General features: G+C 36.4%; 1 protein-coding gene across 2 annotated transcripts in view; it reads right to left on the bottom strand.

Moving 5' to 3' along the window:
- LOC136830834 (DNA-binding protein SMUBP-2-like) overlaps positions 1 to 20,091 on the bottom strand; it is a 713,243-nt gene that overhangs the window by 454,162 nt on the left and 238,990 nt on the right. For both annotated transcript variants that reach the window (XM_067090812.1, XM_067090810.1), the window contains exons 8-9: positions 15,448 to 15,585; positions 92 to 230 (exon numbers count right to left, since the gene is read on the bottom strand). In XM_067090812.1, the coding sequence (XP_066946913.1) occupies positions 92 to 230; positions 15,448 to 15,585 (277 nt within the window). The remainder of the gene's footprint in view (positions 1 to 91; positions 231 to 15,447; positions 15,586 to 20,091) is intronic.

Raw genomic sequence — 20,091 nt, 5'->3', positions numbered from 1 at the left:
TGATACCACTCAAAAGTATTTATAAAATAGAAACAACCTTAATATTTGATACTTACCATACTACGGGAATCTTTATGATTCAAGAAATTACCTGTGAACATTCATCGATGACTACTAAATCCAAGTGTTCCTGAGGGAGGTGCCGAAGTGGACCATCATTTCCACAACTAGTAAGAGTAGCTAAAATAACATCACAGGTTGTCAAGATTTGCTTGGTTAATCTTGTTTCTCTGAAAATCAAACATGAACAAAACTAGATAATAAATATTCAAGTCTGTCTATGAAATCACTACAAATTGCATGGTGTTTAACAAACACAATAGCCGTATATAAAAAAATTTTAAACCGGAAAAATACTAAAATTTCTTATATGCAGAGCGGTAGTTTGCATGGATCTTCATGTGATCAAAGCTGAGACATTAGACTTAAAAATTTAAATATTCATGGGTACCAGATGTGATTACTAAAGAGAATGAACTACATCCAAAAGACAAAAAACAGCCACCTCATTTCTCACAGCACTTCACTCTTCTACTATAGTCGATTCACTTGCCTCTTGATTGGCTGGTACTGGGAGGTATGCAGCTAACTCACAGTTGCATTTTAACGTCTGTAGCTCAGAAAACTTGAAATATCTTCATATTTCTTCATTTATCTCACATTTTACACAAGATAGGACAGTTTTGGTCATACCATAGAATTCGGTATTAATTGTACAACTAAATCATGATTTCCTGAAATCAGTAAGATAAAACACAAAGGAATTACAACGAGTAAAAGTGAAGAGAGGAGCATTTCATTCTTTATACCTGTTTTTACATATCGTCGGATTTTGCATCATTCATGCGATCAAGATAAAAACTAGTGTTTTCATACAACAAATTCACCTTGAATACGCTGGTGCTTTCAGATTTTAAATGCGTGTGATATCTGAAGAGAAAATGAAGAATATGCCCTATTATTTTGCATCCGTTCTTGACACAGTTTGGCAGTAGAAACCGAGAGGTGGTGATCTGCAAAGCTGAGGCGCCGTTGACAGTTGCCAGTTAGCAATATGAGACGTTAACAGTTTCAACAATATTTACCGTATTGTTATGTCATTACATTTTCTGTAAATAAAAGCATAGAATTCCCATCGTGAATGTCGAACTTTTTCACTCCAATATCATATACTGTAATTATGTCCGTACGTCTGGACATATCTGATAAGAAAAAATTAATAATCATATGGATGCATCTGGATGTGTTGGCTTCAATTTAGGCTAGGTAAGAAATTTGCATACTGTAGGCTACATGATAAATAACAGGCCTGCACAATTATCAAATATAACATGTATATAGAGGAATAAACGTTCTGGTGTAAGAGCAGCTCAAACAAATTCTGAAAAAGACAGAATTTTATATTCAATTACATCACCACTAGATTTTATGGTAAGAAATAAAAGATGTACTTTCATTCATTGAATGAGCATATAAAAACCATCAGCTTTTCGTGTTATTGACCAGAGAAGCAAGCAGCCATAATAATGAACTCATGATTATTTAGCCTGTTATTTATCATGTAGCGTACAGGATGCAAATTTCTCATCTAGACTAAATTGAAGCCAACACAACCAGATGTATCCATATGATTATTGATTTTTTCTTATCAGATATGTCCTATTGGAGTGAAAATGTTCAACAGTCATAATGTGAATTCTATGCATTTATGTACAGAAAATGTAATGACATAATAATATGGTAAATATTGTCGAAACTCCAAACTTCTCATATCGCTAATTGGCAACTGTCAACGGAGCCTCAACACTCGCGCTGTTTGCAGATCACCGTCTCTCGGCACTACTGCCAAACTGAGTCAAGTACGGATGCTACATAATACGACATATTCTTCATTTTCTCTCCACATATCACACGCATCTAAAATCTGAAAGCACCAGCATATTCAGGGTCAATTTATTGTATGAAAACACTAGTTTTATTTTATCTTGATCGCCTCAGTGATGCAAAATCCGACAATAAGTAAAAACAGGTATAAAGAATGAAATGCTTCTCTCTTCACTTCTACTCGTTGTAATTCCTTTGTGTTTTATCTTACTGGTTTCAGAAAATCACGATTTAGTTGTACAATTAATACCGAATCCTATGGTACGATCAGAACTTTCCTATCTTGTGTAAACCATGAGATAAATGAAGAAATATAAACATATTACAAGTTTTCTGAGCTACAAAGGTTAAAATGAAACTGTGAGCGAGCTGCGGACCTCCCGGTACCAGCCAGTCAGAGGCCGCCAAACAAACGTCTCGTAGGCCCATGAATCGGCTATAATACCAACCAACTGGACTAAGAAAGGGTCTCCTATTAATTATCATTAATTATTTTGATGAGACCACAGGTTCCCAATGCATTCAGAATTTATATGCATTTTTTAAATACTGTGTATCTTTTTTTGTGCAAGCAACAAGCTAAAAAATCATTCTCCGGTTCTCTTACAGGCTACACCATATAAACAGCTTAAACTAAAAAAATGTTATGAGGTAGGAAAAACCTATTTTTGGTAGCAGCTGTGAGTCCTCAAAGGAGTTACACTCTCATGGTCCTCCAGGGTTCCATAAGACAGACCAAGGAATCTCAAAGAATCCCCTTATAATTGGTCTTGGCCTGAATAGTGCTAAGTTGGCACAGTGATAGAATATAAAGGACTCAGGACATGAGGGCTCTGTCTCCTGCCCACACAATGACTGCCTCGGTTTTTCCTTCATCCCACTCGCACAGATGTAACAACAGTGTGTATGTCAGCTATCTGCCTCATGACATGCCAGATCTGTGCAAGATAAATGTCCACCCCAGTCCCATGGATTCATCTCTTTTAATGTATTTAGCTATCCAGGAATGTGAAATGGATGCACCAGCATCCCTGGCCTCTCTGAAGGTTATAGCCTGGATTCGGTCAATCCATCTGATTTCCTCCGAGTCATTAGCCATGGCTGTATCTAACTCCGTCACTCAGTCTGAAAATACAAGAAATGTAAAATGAAAAAAGCTTAATAGAAACTTAAAATAATGTACTTGGAGATAGGCTATAGCAGAAAACTTCATAACTTTCCATTTGTTCTGTGGAAGGGGGGCCTCTAATTTCGAAACACCAGGTATTATTATATTGAGATCTATCATCGTAATATGTATAAAAAAACCAATCATCCCGACATTTGTATTGTTTACATTCTCAGAATCGGCTGATTGAGCCTACTGTATGTCTCCCGTAATCACAGGCGTTAGGGACCACAACCACATGCGTTAAACAAAAATCAGCATTAAGTTGGTATCCCCCTCTAAAAATATTTATAACTGGCTATCTCAATAGTTCAAATACCAAGAACCCCTCTAAAAATGCTTATAACTGCCTATTTTAATAATTCAGACACCAAATATGCCTTAAACTATCATTCTAAAACCCTTTAATATAATTTGAAAGTCACCTCACAGCATTACCCTTAGAAATATGTGGCTTACAGCTACATGAGAAAACTAAACTTAAGTCCCCCCTACATTCAAGCACAGCCATTTTCTCTCATGCAGTATTGAAACTGCCCCATTTTCTTTTTTCAGATAGGGGAAACATTGGGAATTGACAAGTAGACAGATAGGGAAACACTGGGAATTCACAAATAGAGTTAAATACTGTACAGTTCTTAAATATTTAAATATGCATTGAAAAAAAAATGCCAAATTAAAATGCAATCAACAGTGATAAGATGTTCTCTTGTGTATGTACGTTACAATGATTTACTGTACTAATTTTCAAATATTAATATTAATGTAAACACAGCAAAATATCAATAAAATGTTATTTCTCTTACAGAATCTTTTTATACCATATTATTATACTGATCTGTTATCATCGTAATATGTATATAAAACTGATCATCCCAGCATTTGTAATGTTTACATTCAGAAAATCGGCTGATTGATCCTACTACCAAAAGAATTAGGAAAGTAATTTTTTAGTTGCTAAAAGAAACTAATGTATTATTGGAATTACTATTTTCAATTTTGCACATAAAAGTTTATGATACAGTAATTCATATTTCATTAAGAGAGAGAGAGAGAGAGAGAGAGAGAGAGAGAGAACTGGTGTTTACAACTGAAGTCTCAGCACAGTAACTGGGGATGAGACTTGACAGCCATGGGTAAACTAGCTGGGGAGGAGAGTATAACCTTCGTGTTGCTTATGTATGAAATTTGGATTTGAAATATTTTTACAGTGATTAGAGATGAAACATCAACAGTGATAAAATATTCTCTTGTGTACTGTTATATGTTTCATAATCACAGAGCCAACTAAACTTGTAAGAAGTACAGTAAATAAGAGAAAGAAAAAAATATGGCAACATGTACCTACACGTACGTATGTATACATTAGCAAAAACAATTACAAATGTCAGGATGATTGTTTTTTCTATACATATTACGATGATAATAGGCCAATATAATAATAGAGTATAAAGAGAGAGAGAGAGAGAGAGAGAGAGAGAGAGAGAGAGAGAGAGAGAGAGAGAGAGAGAGAGAGAGAGAGAGAGAGATGGTTGAACTGAGGTGTTTATGTACGAGTACACTGGTAAGCTGTTTTGTGATTTTTCCTTTAGCATTTTATTTAGCATTTTATTGTAAATATTTAGTGGAAAATAAAATGAAAAACAATAATTGCTATACAAAAAAATTCATGAATTAGTGAATTTTCCACAATATATTTGGAGATAAGTTCCATAGAAAAACCTGCGATTAACTGAAGGTGCGATTGCAGATCCGCGATCTAACAGGGACCCACTATTCTACTGAAAGAATTAGGAATAGACTTTTTTAGCTGCTAAAAGAAACAAATATATTAATGGAATTATTTTTAATTTTGTACATAAAAGTAAACCAGGTATACTAAGGTACAGTAAAACTTCATATTCGTAGGGGATGCATGCCACACCCCCCTGCGAATAGCTAAAATCCGCGGAATACAGGCAGTCCCCGGTTTACGACGGGGGTTCCGTTTTACGCCGCGTCGTAAACCGAAAATCGTCGTAAACCGAAAATTGTTGTAAACCGAGAAATCGTCAAAAATACATAAGAAAACCTTACTTTTAATGCTTTGGGTGCATTGAAAACGATGTAAACTGTATTTTTATTGAGTTTTTCATCAAAAAACCTCCAAATTATGATTATTCTGCCGTTTTGGAGCCATATTTCTTCCGTTGGATCGGCGTACGACGCGTCGTAACCCTGGAACATGCGTCGTAAACCGGGAAATAATTTCTGATGAATATATTTGAAAAGCGTCGTAACCTTGGAACGTCGTAAACCAGGGACTGCCTGTACTTAAAAACCTTCTAAAAACATTTAGAGCTGCCTATTTTGATAGTTCAAACAAAAATAAAATCTAAAAATGCTTATACAGGTATTATCCTGCTTGTGATGGGGTTAGGTTCCAAAAAACCCATCGTTTATTGGAAAAAACATATCTCAAATATAGCCTAGCCTACACTAGGGCATTCAGTACCATGTAGGCATATATCGTAGCCTACACTATAAAGTATAGGTATAGTAATTATTAATATCAGCTAATTCTGGAGGTTCTTGCAGATTGACTTATGATAATTCAATACAAAGAGAAATTGAATAACAAACAAGAACTAGTTTAATCTCCACTATGGTATATTGTATACATATACGGTAGCCTAGCTTACATTATACTGTACTCCATATTCACATACTGTACAGTATTAATACCATATTATACAAACATCAGCATAACAAATATGCATCTTTTCATTGCATCTTTAAAATATGCTTTACTTCACTGTATCCAATAATATTGTATATATATATTCTTGTATTGCTTTTGTATTATAATTGCAATAATAACATTCAATGTTTTGGTTTGGAAATCAATTATGTGGTAAGTTTATTAAGTCATATTCAACTCCGTTCAGAGCGCTTTTCTTGCTTCTAGTTAGCGTAAATGAATCTCTAGATACTTGATTTATGTGGGGCAAGGTTATTTTTCGTTATACGAAGTGTTTTTAAGTCAAAATATAACTTAAATACGTCTCATTGTGAAATTGATTTAGCTTTTTTTCGTTAATAGATGACGTTGGCCATTTGGGAGCATGTTTGTTGTGTAAAAAATCAATTTCCGTTCGCTATTTTCACCTGATTTCATCATAATAGGAGCTTCACGTATTTATCTTTTATCAGAGTGAAAACAGCAGTAATATGTCTTCTTTCATGCTCAGTAGTTTTGATTAAAATACTTTCTCTCCAATTTTATTTATGGTCGCGTTTCATACATGTTGCTAATGCATGATAATTTATAGTCATTAGCAGCTTGAATATTGTTTTCTCAGCTTCAGCTACAACTTGCAGCTTAAATTTAGCAGTCTATTTCCTTGCCAATCTTTTATCCATGGCGAATATGGGTACAGGCAGTCCCCGGGTTACGACGGGTCCGGCTCATGACGTTCCGCGGTTACGATGCTTTTCAAGTACATTCATCAGAAATTATTTCCCAGTTTACAACGCATGTTCCAGGGTTACAACGCTTACAACGCTGATCCGACGGAAGAAATTTGACTCCAAAATGGCAGAATAATAAAAATTTGGAGGTATTTTGGTGAAAAACTCAATAAAAAAGCAGTTTATATAATATTCAATACACCAAAGCATTAAAAGTAAGGTTTTCTTAGGATTTTTGACGATTTTTCAGCTTACGACGCGGCATAGGACCGAAACTCCCGCCATAAACCAGGGACTGCCTGTATAATGTAAAAATATATCAGTGCTATTCTACTTTAACGTCATTTGTAACATAACTACGGAATTGTTTACTACCGTACGATGGTTGAAATACAAGCAAAACAGTTGTTGTCATCCGATTCGGTTATAAGCAAAACAACAGTTTCTTGTTCGACTGTTTATGGCTGTACACATTTATGCAAGAGTATAACGTTACTAACAATACTTTTATCTTTCTCTTTTACTTTTTAACTAGAAGATGGGATAAAGAGATGGAGGAAAAGAAGTTGGTCTATTGTAATTTGGTCTCTCTCACTACCTGATTGTACCCTGCTGCCTGTGCCCATGCAAAATTTAAAAATATTTTATAAATGGTGTTGCATTGTTATTAATTGCTTACCCTATCGCAAACTCGAATTATCGTAAGGTGAATTATAATAACTTGAGCACTACCTGGGTACCTGAGTATCTTAATAGTTTTACCACAAAAGGTGCATTTAGTCATGAAAATGATATGAAAATACAGTAATTACAGGATATTTCTCAGTGAAAAATACTGTGAATGGGCAAATTTTCTACAAATAATGTGTAGTGTATATATGTTCCATAGAGAAATCCGTGAATAGGTGAGTCCGCGAATTGTGAGAATGCAAATACAGGGGGTTTACTGTAAACTAAAATACTTTATATTATAGTAAAATTCCTCAAAATCACAAAACAGTTGTTTCCTGATTCGTTTTGCTGATGTAAACGTACCTCAGTTCACCCCCAACACCCTCCTCTCTCTCTCACTCTCTCTCTCTCAGTACACATCCTTTAATGATATATGAATTACTGTATCATAAACAAAAATATGAAAATAAAATTTCAAGAAGTTCACAAGGTGGTAAATACAGAGAGCATATGTAGTGTATTTTGTTTGCAAATGATCTGCACACCTGTCATTTGCAATGTAGACTGGATATTAATAGGATTTTTGGGGTGTCATTATGAATACTGTACTGTATATAGTTACACTCCCATGGCTTCCTACATTTATGTTATAAGTGGAATGATAGGACGTACACTCTCGTGGGCTTGGACACACATTATTGCCAATCATAGTCTCCTGAAAGCTACATTGTACATACAGGTGACACTTCTGATATGAGCAGCCTTAGTTCTTCCCATTTAGCTCTTAATCCCTGGCAGTTCCACTGGAGAAAATTAATAAATTCTACTTTAGTTCTGAGTTGGTTAAACTGGAGCCTCTTTTAAGGGCTTTCAGCTTATTGTCTTGCTCCTTCTTTTTCCCGGAGAGAAACTGATTATTTATGGCTGCCTTCCTTTTCAGAGGGTTATCAATATCAGGAACACCAGACAAAGCTGGAACTGCCTGAGGAGGGATGTGAGGGGTCAGACAAAATTGGTGGATCCTCCAGAGTGTCAGAAGCACCAGTTACAGCTGGTGCAGGCTCCAGGGAGACACAAGCACCAGATACTGTACTGAGGCAGGAGTGTCAGCCGACACACCAGCTATGACTAGTAAAGCCACCAGACAGGCGGGAGTGCCAGGTACATCTGGCACTGCCTCTGATGAGGCAGGAGCACCAGAAATCAATGGAGCTGCCTCCGAAGAGGCAGGAGCACCATGAACCTCTGGCGCTTCATCTGAAGAGGCAAGAGCGCCAGAAACCACTGGAGCAGCCTCCAAAGGGGTAGGAGTATAGGTTGCCACTGATCTTCCCTTACATTGCCAAGGGAAGCACCTCTGCTGGCATTTATATTTCTTCTTCTGTTGGCAGCAATACTGGAAAAGGATATTCTGGGTCTAACATACTGATTTAATACTTTCTCTTTTGCCTCTCTAAATGTGATATATTGTTACCTTTAATGTCTGTATCTCCTTTTCCATGGTGTACACATCACAATCTGTGAAAAAGATGGATGATTCTCTCCAAAATGTATACATCTTGCTTCTTTATTACATACACCATGCTCTTGTTCACTACATTTAACACATGGCAGGCTTGCACTGTAGCTTCTGTCTACAAGACCCTAACATATATCCACATTCCTGGCAATATAAGCATCTCCTCGGTCTTGAGATGTATTGCTTAACCTTATGATGTAACCATGCTGCTTTTATTACATTAGGTAAGTGGGTCAAATTAAATGTAATAATTAAATTTGGAAGTGGAACTGAGGTTCCATTGATGATCTTCATTCTTTCAACTATAATCACACCTTGATCTTTTAATTCTACAAGCTTCTCCTCTGAGTATGTCATCAGCTGGGGTGAAAATATCATTTCTTTGGTGTGATTCCAAAAAGCATGTACTGAGGAGTCTACTTTAACTCCTCCAAGATGCGATAATGCTTTTCAATTTTCACTTTCTTTTGCTGAGATCGATTCTACTGTCAGTTTTCCTCGACCTTCAGATGATATCTTAGGCTCTCAGCCACAACAATTCACAATGTCTCTATACACATTAAAAATATCACAATTAGAATCTTCCAGATCAAAGGTCAAATACTTATCATAAGAGGTTTCAAATATACCTTGTCCTATTTTGCATACATATCTGGTTACTTTCCCTTGGCTCTTGCTAGAGCACAGGGTTCCAGTGTAACTACACTAGAAGGTTTCTTAGCCTTTTCCAAACACAGGTTGTCAGAGGAGGGTGCAGAGGTCATTATCTGTGCAACAACAATATCATCAGGGGGTCCAGGGGTACTCAATTCTTTATTGCTACTACTCATAAAGATCGATTATCATAAAAAAATTAAGTAAATCTGAAAAACTTAAAAAGATATCACCCTTTCATAGAGTTTATTCTTCCACCAATGGCACAGTGAAAGCTGACTCCCAAGTGTCCACCCACCTACCCTAACCCACAGGGAATGGCACAACACAATTAGTGGCCCAAGTGTAAGCCAAACCCACTAGCTGGGACTGAGAGTATTACAAAAATACAATGATCCCAACCCTAATCATATTATTGGCAAACCAGACAGAATACATACTGAGAGTCCTATCCTCAGAACCAGACCACTCCTAAAATCCATGGCCCAGCCCTGCAGAATAGTTCTGCCCTTGAGCTATCAATGTGATATCTCTCAGGTCCAAACATTATCAGGTAGTTGATGATCCTACCACAGTTCCCACTATTTAGCTTCAGATATAAACCAAGTCCCAGCTATCATACCTTTTCCTGTTAATCAGGTCCAATAAATTTTACCAAAAGTGGAAAATTCCACAAAAATTAACCCAAAGTAATATGCAATGATAGATGTGACTCTTGGATTCAAACCCGGGAACCCCCTCACAACGTCAAGGTGGTGCCACATCAAAGGGGATATCCCCAAGAGAGGAATCTATGTCTTAGATTCCCAAGACTGGGACATTCAACCAGCAAATGTCTCAAAGTCAAGGGCACAATACAGTCATTGCACAATGAAGGATTTTCACCTGACACCAAGAACCCATGAGTGAGTCATGTATGTCCAATCCTCAGCCTGCACAACATCATTTCTTGTCTCCTTGGCATATAGGGGTATGACCAAGGAAATGCTAATGACATAATATTGTGCACCTTTGGTTTGTTTCAATTCCTTCCCAAAGAAAATGCTTAAGGTTTTTCATTTTCTGACCTAAATGGTAGTAGGCATGTTCTGGGTTCTGAAGAAGTGACTGCTGACTTATCAAGTTGATCAGCTTGCTCATTTCCAAGAACCCCAACATGGCAAGGCACCCAGCAAAAATTTACTTCTTTACCTCTTCTTTTCACAAACAGATGCCATTCCAGTATCTCTAAAATCAGTGGGTTTAAAGAGTTAAAAAATTCTAAAGACTGAAGAACACTTCTTAAGTCACAAAATATAGTTAAACTATTTCCATTCTGAGTTCAAATTTCCTTTAAAGCTTTTAACACTGCATACAGTTCTGTTGTAAAAAAACACACACTGCATGACAATCTCCTGCTTTTTTCTACTTCATGGAAGGCCACTCCAAAGCCTATGCCAGCATTTGACTTTGTCATTAGTAGAAACTGTTATGGAGTTATCACCTTGGGGGTAATGATCTAAAGATACTAATTTCATTGCTTCATTAGACATTTCTGCCTTTGTCGAATTAAAGTATCTATACCATATTAAAATATCTACGCCATTTTATCTCTGGGGGGGCTAACCAAATACTTAAACTGGTTAAGGCTTTGGCATGTTTAACTGATGGGACCAGAACAACAAGCATCTCCACGTCAATGTCCTAGAACTAAAAGCAGCATTTCTAGCCCTTCAAGAATTCCAGGACCAGGTGACAGGGCACTCCGTTGTGTTGATGAGTGACAACTTGACAGTAGCGGCATAGTTCAACAAGCAGGGGGCCTGGTGTCCTTCCAGTTGCACAGGTTGGCAGTGCAAGTTCACAAGTGGGTGGTAGCACGCTCAGTAGAGCTGTCTGCCAGGTACATCCCAGGCTCTTGGAATGGGTGATAGGGACAAAGTGGTCCTTACACCAAGACATTGCGAAGAGGCTCTTCAAATTATGGGGATTTCCGCACATAGATCTTTTTGTGACCCAGTACAACAGGAAGTTGCTGGTTGCTCGATTGTACCAGGCCAATGGGCTGCAATGGAGGATGCCTTACAGCACCCATGGGGCATCCTGGAAGCATACATTTTTACTCCATTCTGTCTGATTCATCAGGTGAGCAACAGGATGCTAATCACCCTAAATCTCAGGTTGACTATGGTGGCTCCCAAGTGGCCATAAGTCAAGTGGTATCTGGACCTGTATCTGGACCTGCTGGCTCAGTTTTCTGAGGCCCCGAGAAAGATTCCGTGTGGCACAACCTTCTGTGCCAGCCACACGTTGAGAGGTATAACTCAGCAGTAGCAGCACTGGCACTTCATGCAAAGATGTCTAGATATATACAGAAATCCTCTTTAGTTGGTGTCATGACGGGTTGTCTCTCTGGTCAGAACTTCTCTTCCGTAGGCAGCGGACTTTCTCGTCCTTCTTCGCCAAGATAAGCTTCTCCCTGTTTCAGCCAATAAAGGCTACAGAGCTGCTCTTGGCCAGGTTCTTCGGTTGAAAGGAGTTGATCTCTTGTCCTCATGGGAGATCTCTATGCTCCTGAGAAGTTTTGAGCAGTCTTGCCCTGCCAGAGAACTCAGGCTCCCCCAAGTGGGACGAGACTCATTTTGAGGAGCCTAACTAGTACTCCATATGAGCTGCTGAGAGAGTCGTCAGACAAGGATCTGATCCTGACGACTGTGTTCCTGCTAGCCCTGGCTTCAGTGAAGAGAGTAGGCGAACATCATGGCCTTTCCTTTGATGTTAAGCACTCAAGGGGATGGGAAGCTGTTAAGCTCGAATTTGTCCTGGAATTTATGGCAAAGACTTAGAATCCATTGGTCCCTGATGCCAGATTTGGGTGCTTCTCAATCCCTTCCTTTGAGGCAGTGATCAGGACGAGATGCTATCATATCCAGTTAGGGTGCTGCAGTACTATCTTAAGAAAACCCTCTTCATTAGTACTGGTTCAGCCAAGAGATATGTGTCCAAGAGTACAATCTCTTTCTGGCTTCTTGAGACCATCAAACGTGTACTCTTCATCGTGAGAGGAATATGGGAGTACGGTACAGGTAAGGGCTCATGAGATTAGGGGCACCACCCTGTCCCTGGCATTTGTGAAGAACCTGTCAGTTCTATAGGTTTTACATCAGGGATGTGATTTATCTAGACCACATTCACCTTGTTCTACCAACAGTACACTGCCCACAAGTCCTTGGACACATTATCCTTGAGTCCTGTGGTGGCTGCCCAACAAGTTGTGTAGCTCATCTGGCTCCCCTAAAGGGACAAGTTGCATCTCATCTAAGGTATTCAGTAAGTGAGAGTGTGTGTGTGTAAGTGACTGGCCTCCTCCTCTTTCTCTTCCAGCTTTCTCTCTTGTAGGGCAGAGAGTCAGGCAGTGAGTTGTCACATGCTGGACAGACAAGTTTTTCAGGTGAGTGCATGACCAGGGTAATGCTGTCCCTTTTTTTTTTTTTTTTTGTAAATTAGGATGCATGCCCCTCCTCTCTCTAGACAAGGGGAGAGAGGTACAAAAAATTAAACAAATCCGTCGGTTTTTAATTGCAAGCTTTATTGTCCCTGACACAAACTGGTTCTTCAAGGTCTTCATCAAGATAATGAAAGCAGACTCATTACTTTAGAAGCCTAACAGTTATAACAACCCATATGTTCTACTAGCTAGGGGTGCAGAATTCCTTCCTCAGCTCTTTCAAACCAGGAAGCTGTTCCCAAGTGGTGGAACCAACCAGTCGCTTCTGAGATCTGCCCAGACTACCTCACTACCCCTTCCAATGAATTAGTCTCCTATGTAAAGAATGGATGTATTTGTATAAGAACAAATAGTAAATTTTTAAAGTAATTTGTATATTTCATAACATAGACAACTAAAGTTCTTTACATGAACATCCCACCTCAGCCGACCCTCATTCTGGTACCTGGGCCGGAAGGCAAAGTGGAGTGCAGTATGATAAGTGGGCTGGGCTTCCCCCTACCCATCAGTAGTTAACAACTTTGTCTGAAAGTTCAGAGGCTGTTCCAGCTCGCATTTGCATGCTAAATCCTACGTAAAAAACTTCAGGTTCATATGTTAGGAAAAATACAAAATTACTTAAAAAATTTCCTACTTTTCCAATGGTAGCATTAGGAATATACTGAATGACAGAAAAGTCCACCTCAATGGCAAAACGACTGGAGTGCCCATATACTCGCAGACCTTTGACTTAATGATAGCTGGAACATATTTGGGAATGGGGTCTAATCTATTACCAAAAATATGCATGGGTTCCTCAGTTAGCTGAAATGGTTTGGCTGAGAGGACAATTAGGACATTGAGTTATTGTGGATGATGGCTGAAAAAAAAAGGATGAATGGGATTTGTATGCTGCAAAAGAGCTGAAGGTTTATAATGCAAGCGCTCAGAGAAATATTGGGATGTCCCCTGGTATATATGTTATGGATGCTGAAAGATGTGTTAGAACCTCGATGCAGATGACTGAAGATGATAGGTTTGGAGAAGGGCACGTGTTTATGAGTACAGTAATAAGGTTGATGGAAAAAGTATTACAAGAGGTTACAGAGAAAAGGAGGTTGAATGTGAATAATTTTAGACAAAAGTATGAATGGCCTCATGTGGTAAGTAAAGTATAGACTGGGGAAGGGGGAGGAAGGAAAATAGAATTTAGGCCCAAGTCCAAGCACTGAAGGAAATTGACGGTAAGAAGTTAAATATACCTTAGTTTTACCAGACCACTGATAACAGCTATCCTAGGGCTGGCCCGAAGGATTAGACTTATTTAACGTGACTAAGAACCAATTGGTTACTTAGCAATGGGACCTACAGCTTATTGTGGAATCCGAACCACATCATAGCAAGAAATGAATTTCTATCACCAGAAATAAATAGTGTAACAAAAGGCAAACCTCACGCTTGCACTATGAAATACTTGTTGAGGGTGGAAAGTCAGATGGAAGAAAAAGAATATGAATGGAGGTACAGTAAAAGAAGGTTACTGATTGAAGCTGACTGTGAATATGGAAATATATGTGAGATAAGAGCGCATCAGAGTTACATAGGTGGTGAGAACTTCCTGAGTATCTGAAGATGCATCCGGTGAATGAATGTTTGCTAATGAGAATGGAAGATGTTATGAGTGAACAAGAGGCAAGTTTGCAATAGGTAGGGAGGAAAAACAGTGCCAACATTGGAGTGCAGGCAGAAGGAAGGATGAAGTGGATAAAGAGATAGATCAGCTTGCATTCCATCCCGACATAATTACGTAAGTCACTTCCCTGTCATGTGATTAACACACCTACAGGTTATATAGACCTCTTTATTCATTGTTAATTCTTCACAGGTTCCTAGCCCCGAAGGGAAGTGATCCCTCACAAGATTTTTACTGTGGACCATTCTCATATGGGAAGTTGGTGGATATTTCTTTCACAGACCGGCGAGTAAAGGAAGGGTAAAATGTGATCTTCCTAGTGGTTGCTGTAGACAGGAGAAAAAGCCTTCCTGCCTCAAGTCTCTTTATATTCCAACACTGTACCAAATACAATATTATATACCAAAGATGAGCTATGAGAGAGTTCTTGATATTAGTTAACCTGTCTTATGGAGCACAGTGGAACTATAAGGGTAACTCCTTTGAGGACAATCAGTAGCTACCAAAAATATATTTTCCCAGTCAAAACCTGTTTTTTATGCATATAAACAACATCTGAGTGAAATAACATGTGACTACCACTCATTTTTAGATGGAGTGAAAAGGTTGCTCATAAAATTAACACAAGTTACTATTGGTGAACAAGGAAGAGCAAGATGGAGAAGCAATACTCACCAATGAAACACTGATTACCATTAACTAAGTGCTAAGAAACACATGAGATTGCTACATATTTGAAACTAGCAGTCTGTGGATGTATGTGCCCTGCCAACCAGCCAACAAATGAATTTGTAGTTGTTATTCAGGATTGGAGTGTATGGGATTTGCAAAGAATCATGAATAAGGCAGTGATATACCATATGGGTATGGGTATGACACAAAACTAAGAGACCGAATAAAAAAAAAATTGGAACTCATTAGACACCATCTTAGTTACTTACCTTTCACGTAATTCTTTTCTAAACAATTTTATTTCATTTCTGATGTGATTTCTTTTTCTTTTTTCATTAGTTTTCTTTAATTTATTTAGCTGCTCAGTGATATCCTTGTGAATGTCCTTTAGAAGTTCTGCTTCTTCACTGAAAAATAAAACTCATACTATTATAAAAATTCTATAAGTGTTCCTTTTAATTTTATTACTATTACCAATATTACCATTATTATTACTGTATATGAATTAATATTATAAACAGAATAAAACCTCAATGTAGCAAAATCCACTATACAGTGTGCTCGGTATGAGTGACAAAATTACCCTTGCTGCAAAAGTTATCTGGCATCCAAAGACAGCACTGTAAAGTGCAAAGGTGTTACGAAAGAAACAAACAGTGAAACAAGTTTATCAAACACTGCAAGCTGCTTCATGTTTCATGTGTATGTACTAGTTCTTCCAGTGTGTGTACACACACATATATATATATATATATATATATATATATATATATATATATATATATATATATATATATATATATATATAAATATATATATATATATATATATATATATATATATATATATATATATATATATATATATATATATATATATATATATACTAAAAGGACTTCATTCAAACTGACGGTATCTAACTTGAAGTTTTTGTTCAGAAAAAGTTACAAGCTTTCTTGGACAAACAGTCCACATTATCAAGTGTACATATATATATATATATATATATATATATATATATATATATATATATATATATATATATATATAATATGTATTATACATATATATATATACTGTATATATATATATATATATATATATATATATATATATATATATATATATATATATATATATATATATATATATATATATATATACATATATATATATATATATATATATATATATATATATATATATATATATGTGTGTGTGTGTTTGTGTATATATATGTATATATATAAATATGTAATATATATATATATATATATATATATATATATATATATATATATATATATTACATATTTTATATATATATATATATACACAAACACACACACACACACACAATATATATATATATATATATATATATATATATATATATATATATATATATATATATATATATATATATATATATATATATATATATATATAATATATATATATATATATATATATATACACAGGTTGACCATCACTAATCCGGCAATCAGTAGTGCTTGAACAATCAGTAATCCGGCACAAATTTGGTAGAGTAATTTCCAATGTTTCCACATTAATTTTCAAAATTTCCCGGGTCGCTGCGCTAACTTTCGCTGGGCCGTCGCTTCAATTTCGTGACGCAGTGTGCTGCATCAACAAACTGGTAGCCTATCCTACATTATACTGAACTCTATTCACATATTAACAGTATTATACAAACATCAACAAAACAAATGTGCATCTTTTTCAAGGATCTTTTAAAAAGTTATGCTTTACTAGTGTTTCCAATTGTGTTATAAATTGCGATCAATGTTTTGTTTTGGGAACTGGTATCGCGGTGTTTATTTCGCCGCATTTAACTAAGTTCAAAGCGCTTTTCTTGCTTCTAGTTAGCGTAAATTAATATGGATACTTTATTTATTTGGGGCGAGGGTATTTTCCGTTATACGAAGTGTTTTTAAGTCGAAATATAACTTAAATGTCTCGTTGTGAAACTAAATTAGCTATTTTTTCCGTTAATATATGACGTTCTCGGGAATCGCGGCTGGCCGTTTTGGGGGAATGTTTGTTTTGTGTGAAATAAATCAAGATTCCGTTCGCTATATTCTCTTGATTTCATCATCATACGAGCTTTACGTATTTATCTTTTATCGGCGTGAAAACAGTAGTAATTTGTATTCTTTCATGCCCAGTAGTTTTGATTAAAATACATTCTCTCCAGTTTTATTTACGGTTGAGTTTCATCCATGTTGCCGATGCACGATAATTTATAGTCATTGACAGCTTTAACATTGTTTTCTCAGCTTCAGCTACAACTTGCAGCTTAAAGTTACTGTAGCAGTATATTTCCCTGCCGATCTTTTCTCCAAATAAGGGTATAGTGTAAAATATATATCAGTCCTATTGTACAGTACTTAATGTCATTTGTAACATAAGTACAGTAATTGTGTATTACCGTACGATGGTTGAAATACAAGCACAACAGTTGTTATCCGATAGGATTATTAGCAAAACAACAGTTTCCCGTTCGGTTGTTTATGGCTGTACGCATTTTTGCACGAGTATAACGTTACTAACAATACTTTTATCATTCTCTTTACTTTTTAACTAGCAGATGGAATAAAGAGATGGAGGAAAAGAAGTTGGTCTATTGTAAGTTGGTCTCTCTCGCTGCCTCATCGCTGAAATCTAAAAATATTTTTTCCTAAATATTTTCGTATCGGTATTAATAATTGCTAACCCCATTGTAAACTCAAAATATTTTAAGTTGAATTATCGTAACTCGAGCACTACCTGTATTTGATAATTGTCTTTTTCTTTATTAACCAACTTGTACTGATTTATGGGATACTTTAATTCTAAGATGAGGTGCTTAGCTACTGGGTTTCGTGTATTCTAGCCTAACAAATGGCTAATCCGCACCCTCCAGGTCCCAATGATGCCAGATTAGTGATGGTCAACCTGTATATATTATTATATATATATATATATATATATATTTTTGTCTTGTAATTTCCACAATGGTCCCGTGGATGAAGTATATAATAAGTCCTCACGTGAAAATGAAAGGAATTGGTACCAAGACTTTCAACTTTTATTCCAAAGTCATCTTCAGGGTACTGAACAGAGTTTAGAGAATAACATATACAAAAGAAAGCAATATGGGTCACAGATAACAATAAAATAAAATGAGTCAACAAGCCATTTAAGTATGTAAACAACATTCATTCAAAAAACAAAAACATACTTAGTGGAAATATGTAATTACTACAAATGCCAGTACAAAACTATCTGTTTGTAAAAAATCTAACAGCTTGTTTTACTCTTGCATCCTTAAGAATAAAGCTTTTAACAATTCGTCCATCTTAAAAAGACCATCGCTCAAATTCATATTACTAAAAGAACTAATGAGGCATCCTTCGACCAACAATCTGTCATGCAACGAGGAACTCCTAAAAACAACTGCAGCTGAATTCCAATCTATTGGGTGCCCAAAGTCTCTTACGTGACAAAAAATGGCGCTTGAGCTGGTTGCAACCCGTACATTATATTTATGCTGTGTGACTCTCTTACTTAGTTCCTTACCAGATTGTCCAATATAAGGTAAATTACAAGTTGAGCAATCAATTTTGTACACCCCTCCTGCTGGCATTTCTGGTTTGTTACAAAACAACAAACCAGCTAATAAAGATATTCATATCACTAAGGCTGACAAGTCAAACTGCATTGTTATTTTGAGTAAGAATTCGTATATCGAAAAGGCCAACCAACTGTTATCCGATGAGGATACTTATGAGAACTGTTGAGAGATCCCACCGATAAGGTTAATAAGCATTATAACAGTACTGTTAAATCCTTGTTAAAGTCCCACCATGAACTAGCCAAAAAATTCTCTGCCGTTAATGCCACTCTTCCTTATATGTATGGCACAGTAAAGATTCATAAAGAAGGTCAACATAATCAGGCCCATTATCAGTTTCGATAGGCTCAGCCTCTTATCATCTGTCAAAATGGTTAGGCTCTTTGTTAAACCGCTTATAGGAAACATATCAAAGGCACATATTAAAAATACGGAAGACCTTATCACAAAGTTGAAAGGTAAAGATACAAATTGTAGGTTGATTAGTTTTGATGTCAATTCACTGTTCACAAAAGTGCCCATTGATGATTTGCTACAGTTTCTACAAGAAAAAATAAATGATATTGATATTCCTATTCCCCATCATGTTTTTATTAAGTTGATAAAGTTGTGCATCGTTGATAATACTTTTATGTTTAATGGTTCTTTTATAGACAGATTTTGGTTTGGCAATGGAAGTTGTTTATCTGCAACCCTCTCAAATATATACATGGAATTTTATGAAATCAGATACTTACCAAATGTCATTACGTTTACTTTGACATGGTACAGATACTGACGACATAATATGCCGGTGGCCTTTGGATCGTGACCCCTACGAGTTTTTAGAAATTTTGAATGGCCTGGTTCCATCCATAAAGTTCAAGTTGGAAGCAGAACAGAATAAAACTCTACCATTTCTTGACACAGTCGTTATGAGAACCGACAACGGATTTAAATTCAAACTCTACCGGAAACCAACAGCAGTAAATGCTTTCATTCACAACTTTTCCAGCCATCACCCCAAGATAAAACGATCAGTCTTCTCAGGGATGTTTTTAAGAGCATACAGAATTTGTGATCCTGAATTTTTAGCAGAGGAAATTCAGAACATCTATGCAATTGCAGAAGAATTATGTTATCCTTCGAATTTTATCGATGGTTGCCTCCAAAGTGCCAAAAACATTTTATAGTCATGAAAGGTCAAGGAATTATGACACTGAAAATATTTTAGTTTTGCCATACCGATGTGAATTTTTATCGATTGTGCACGTAGCCTGAAATGTCTGAAAATAAA

The sequence above is a fragment of the Macrobrachium rosenbergii genome, chromosome 47 (assembly GCF_040412425.1).
Source record: "Macrobrachium rosenbergii isolate ZJJX-2024 chromosome 47, ASM4041242v1, whole genome shotgun sequence".
Lineage (NCBI taxonomy): Eukaryota > Metazoa > Arthropoda > Malacostraca > Decapoda > Palaemonidae > Macrobrachium > Macrobrachium rosenbergii.
This window is presented reverse-complemented; position numbering and strand designations above follow the sequence as displayed.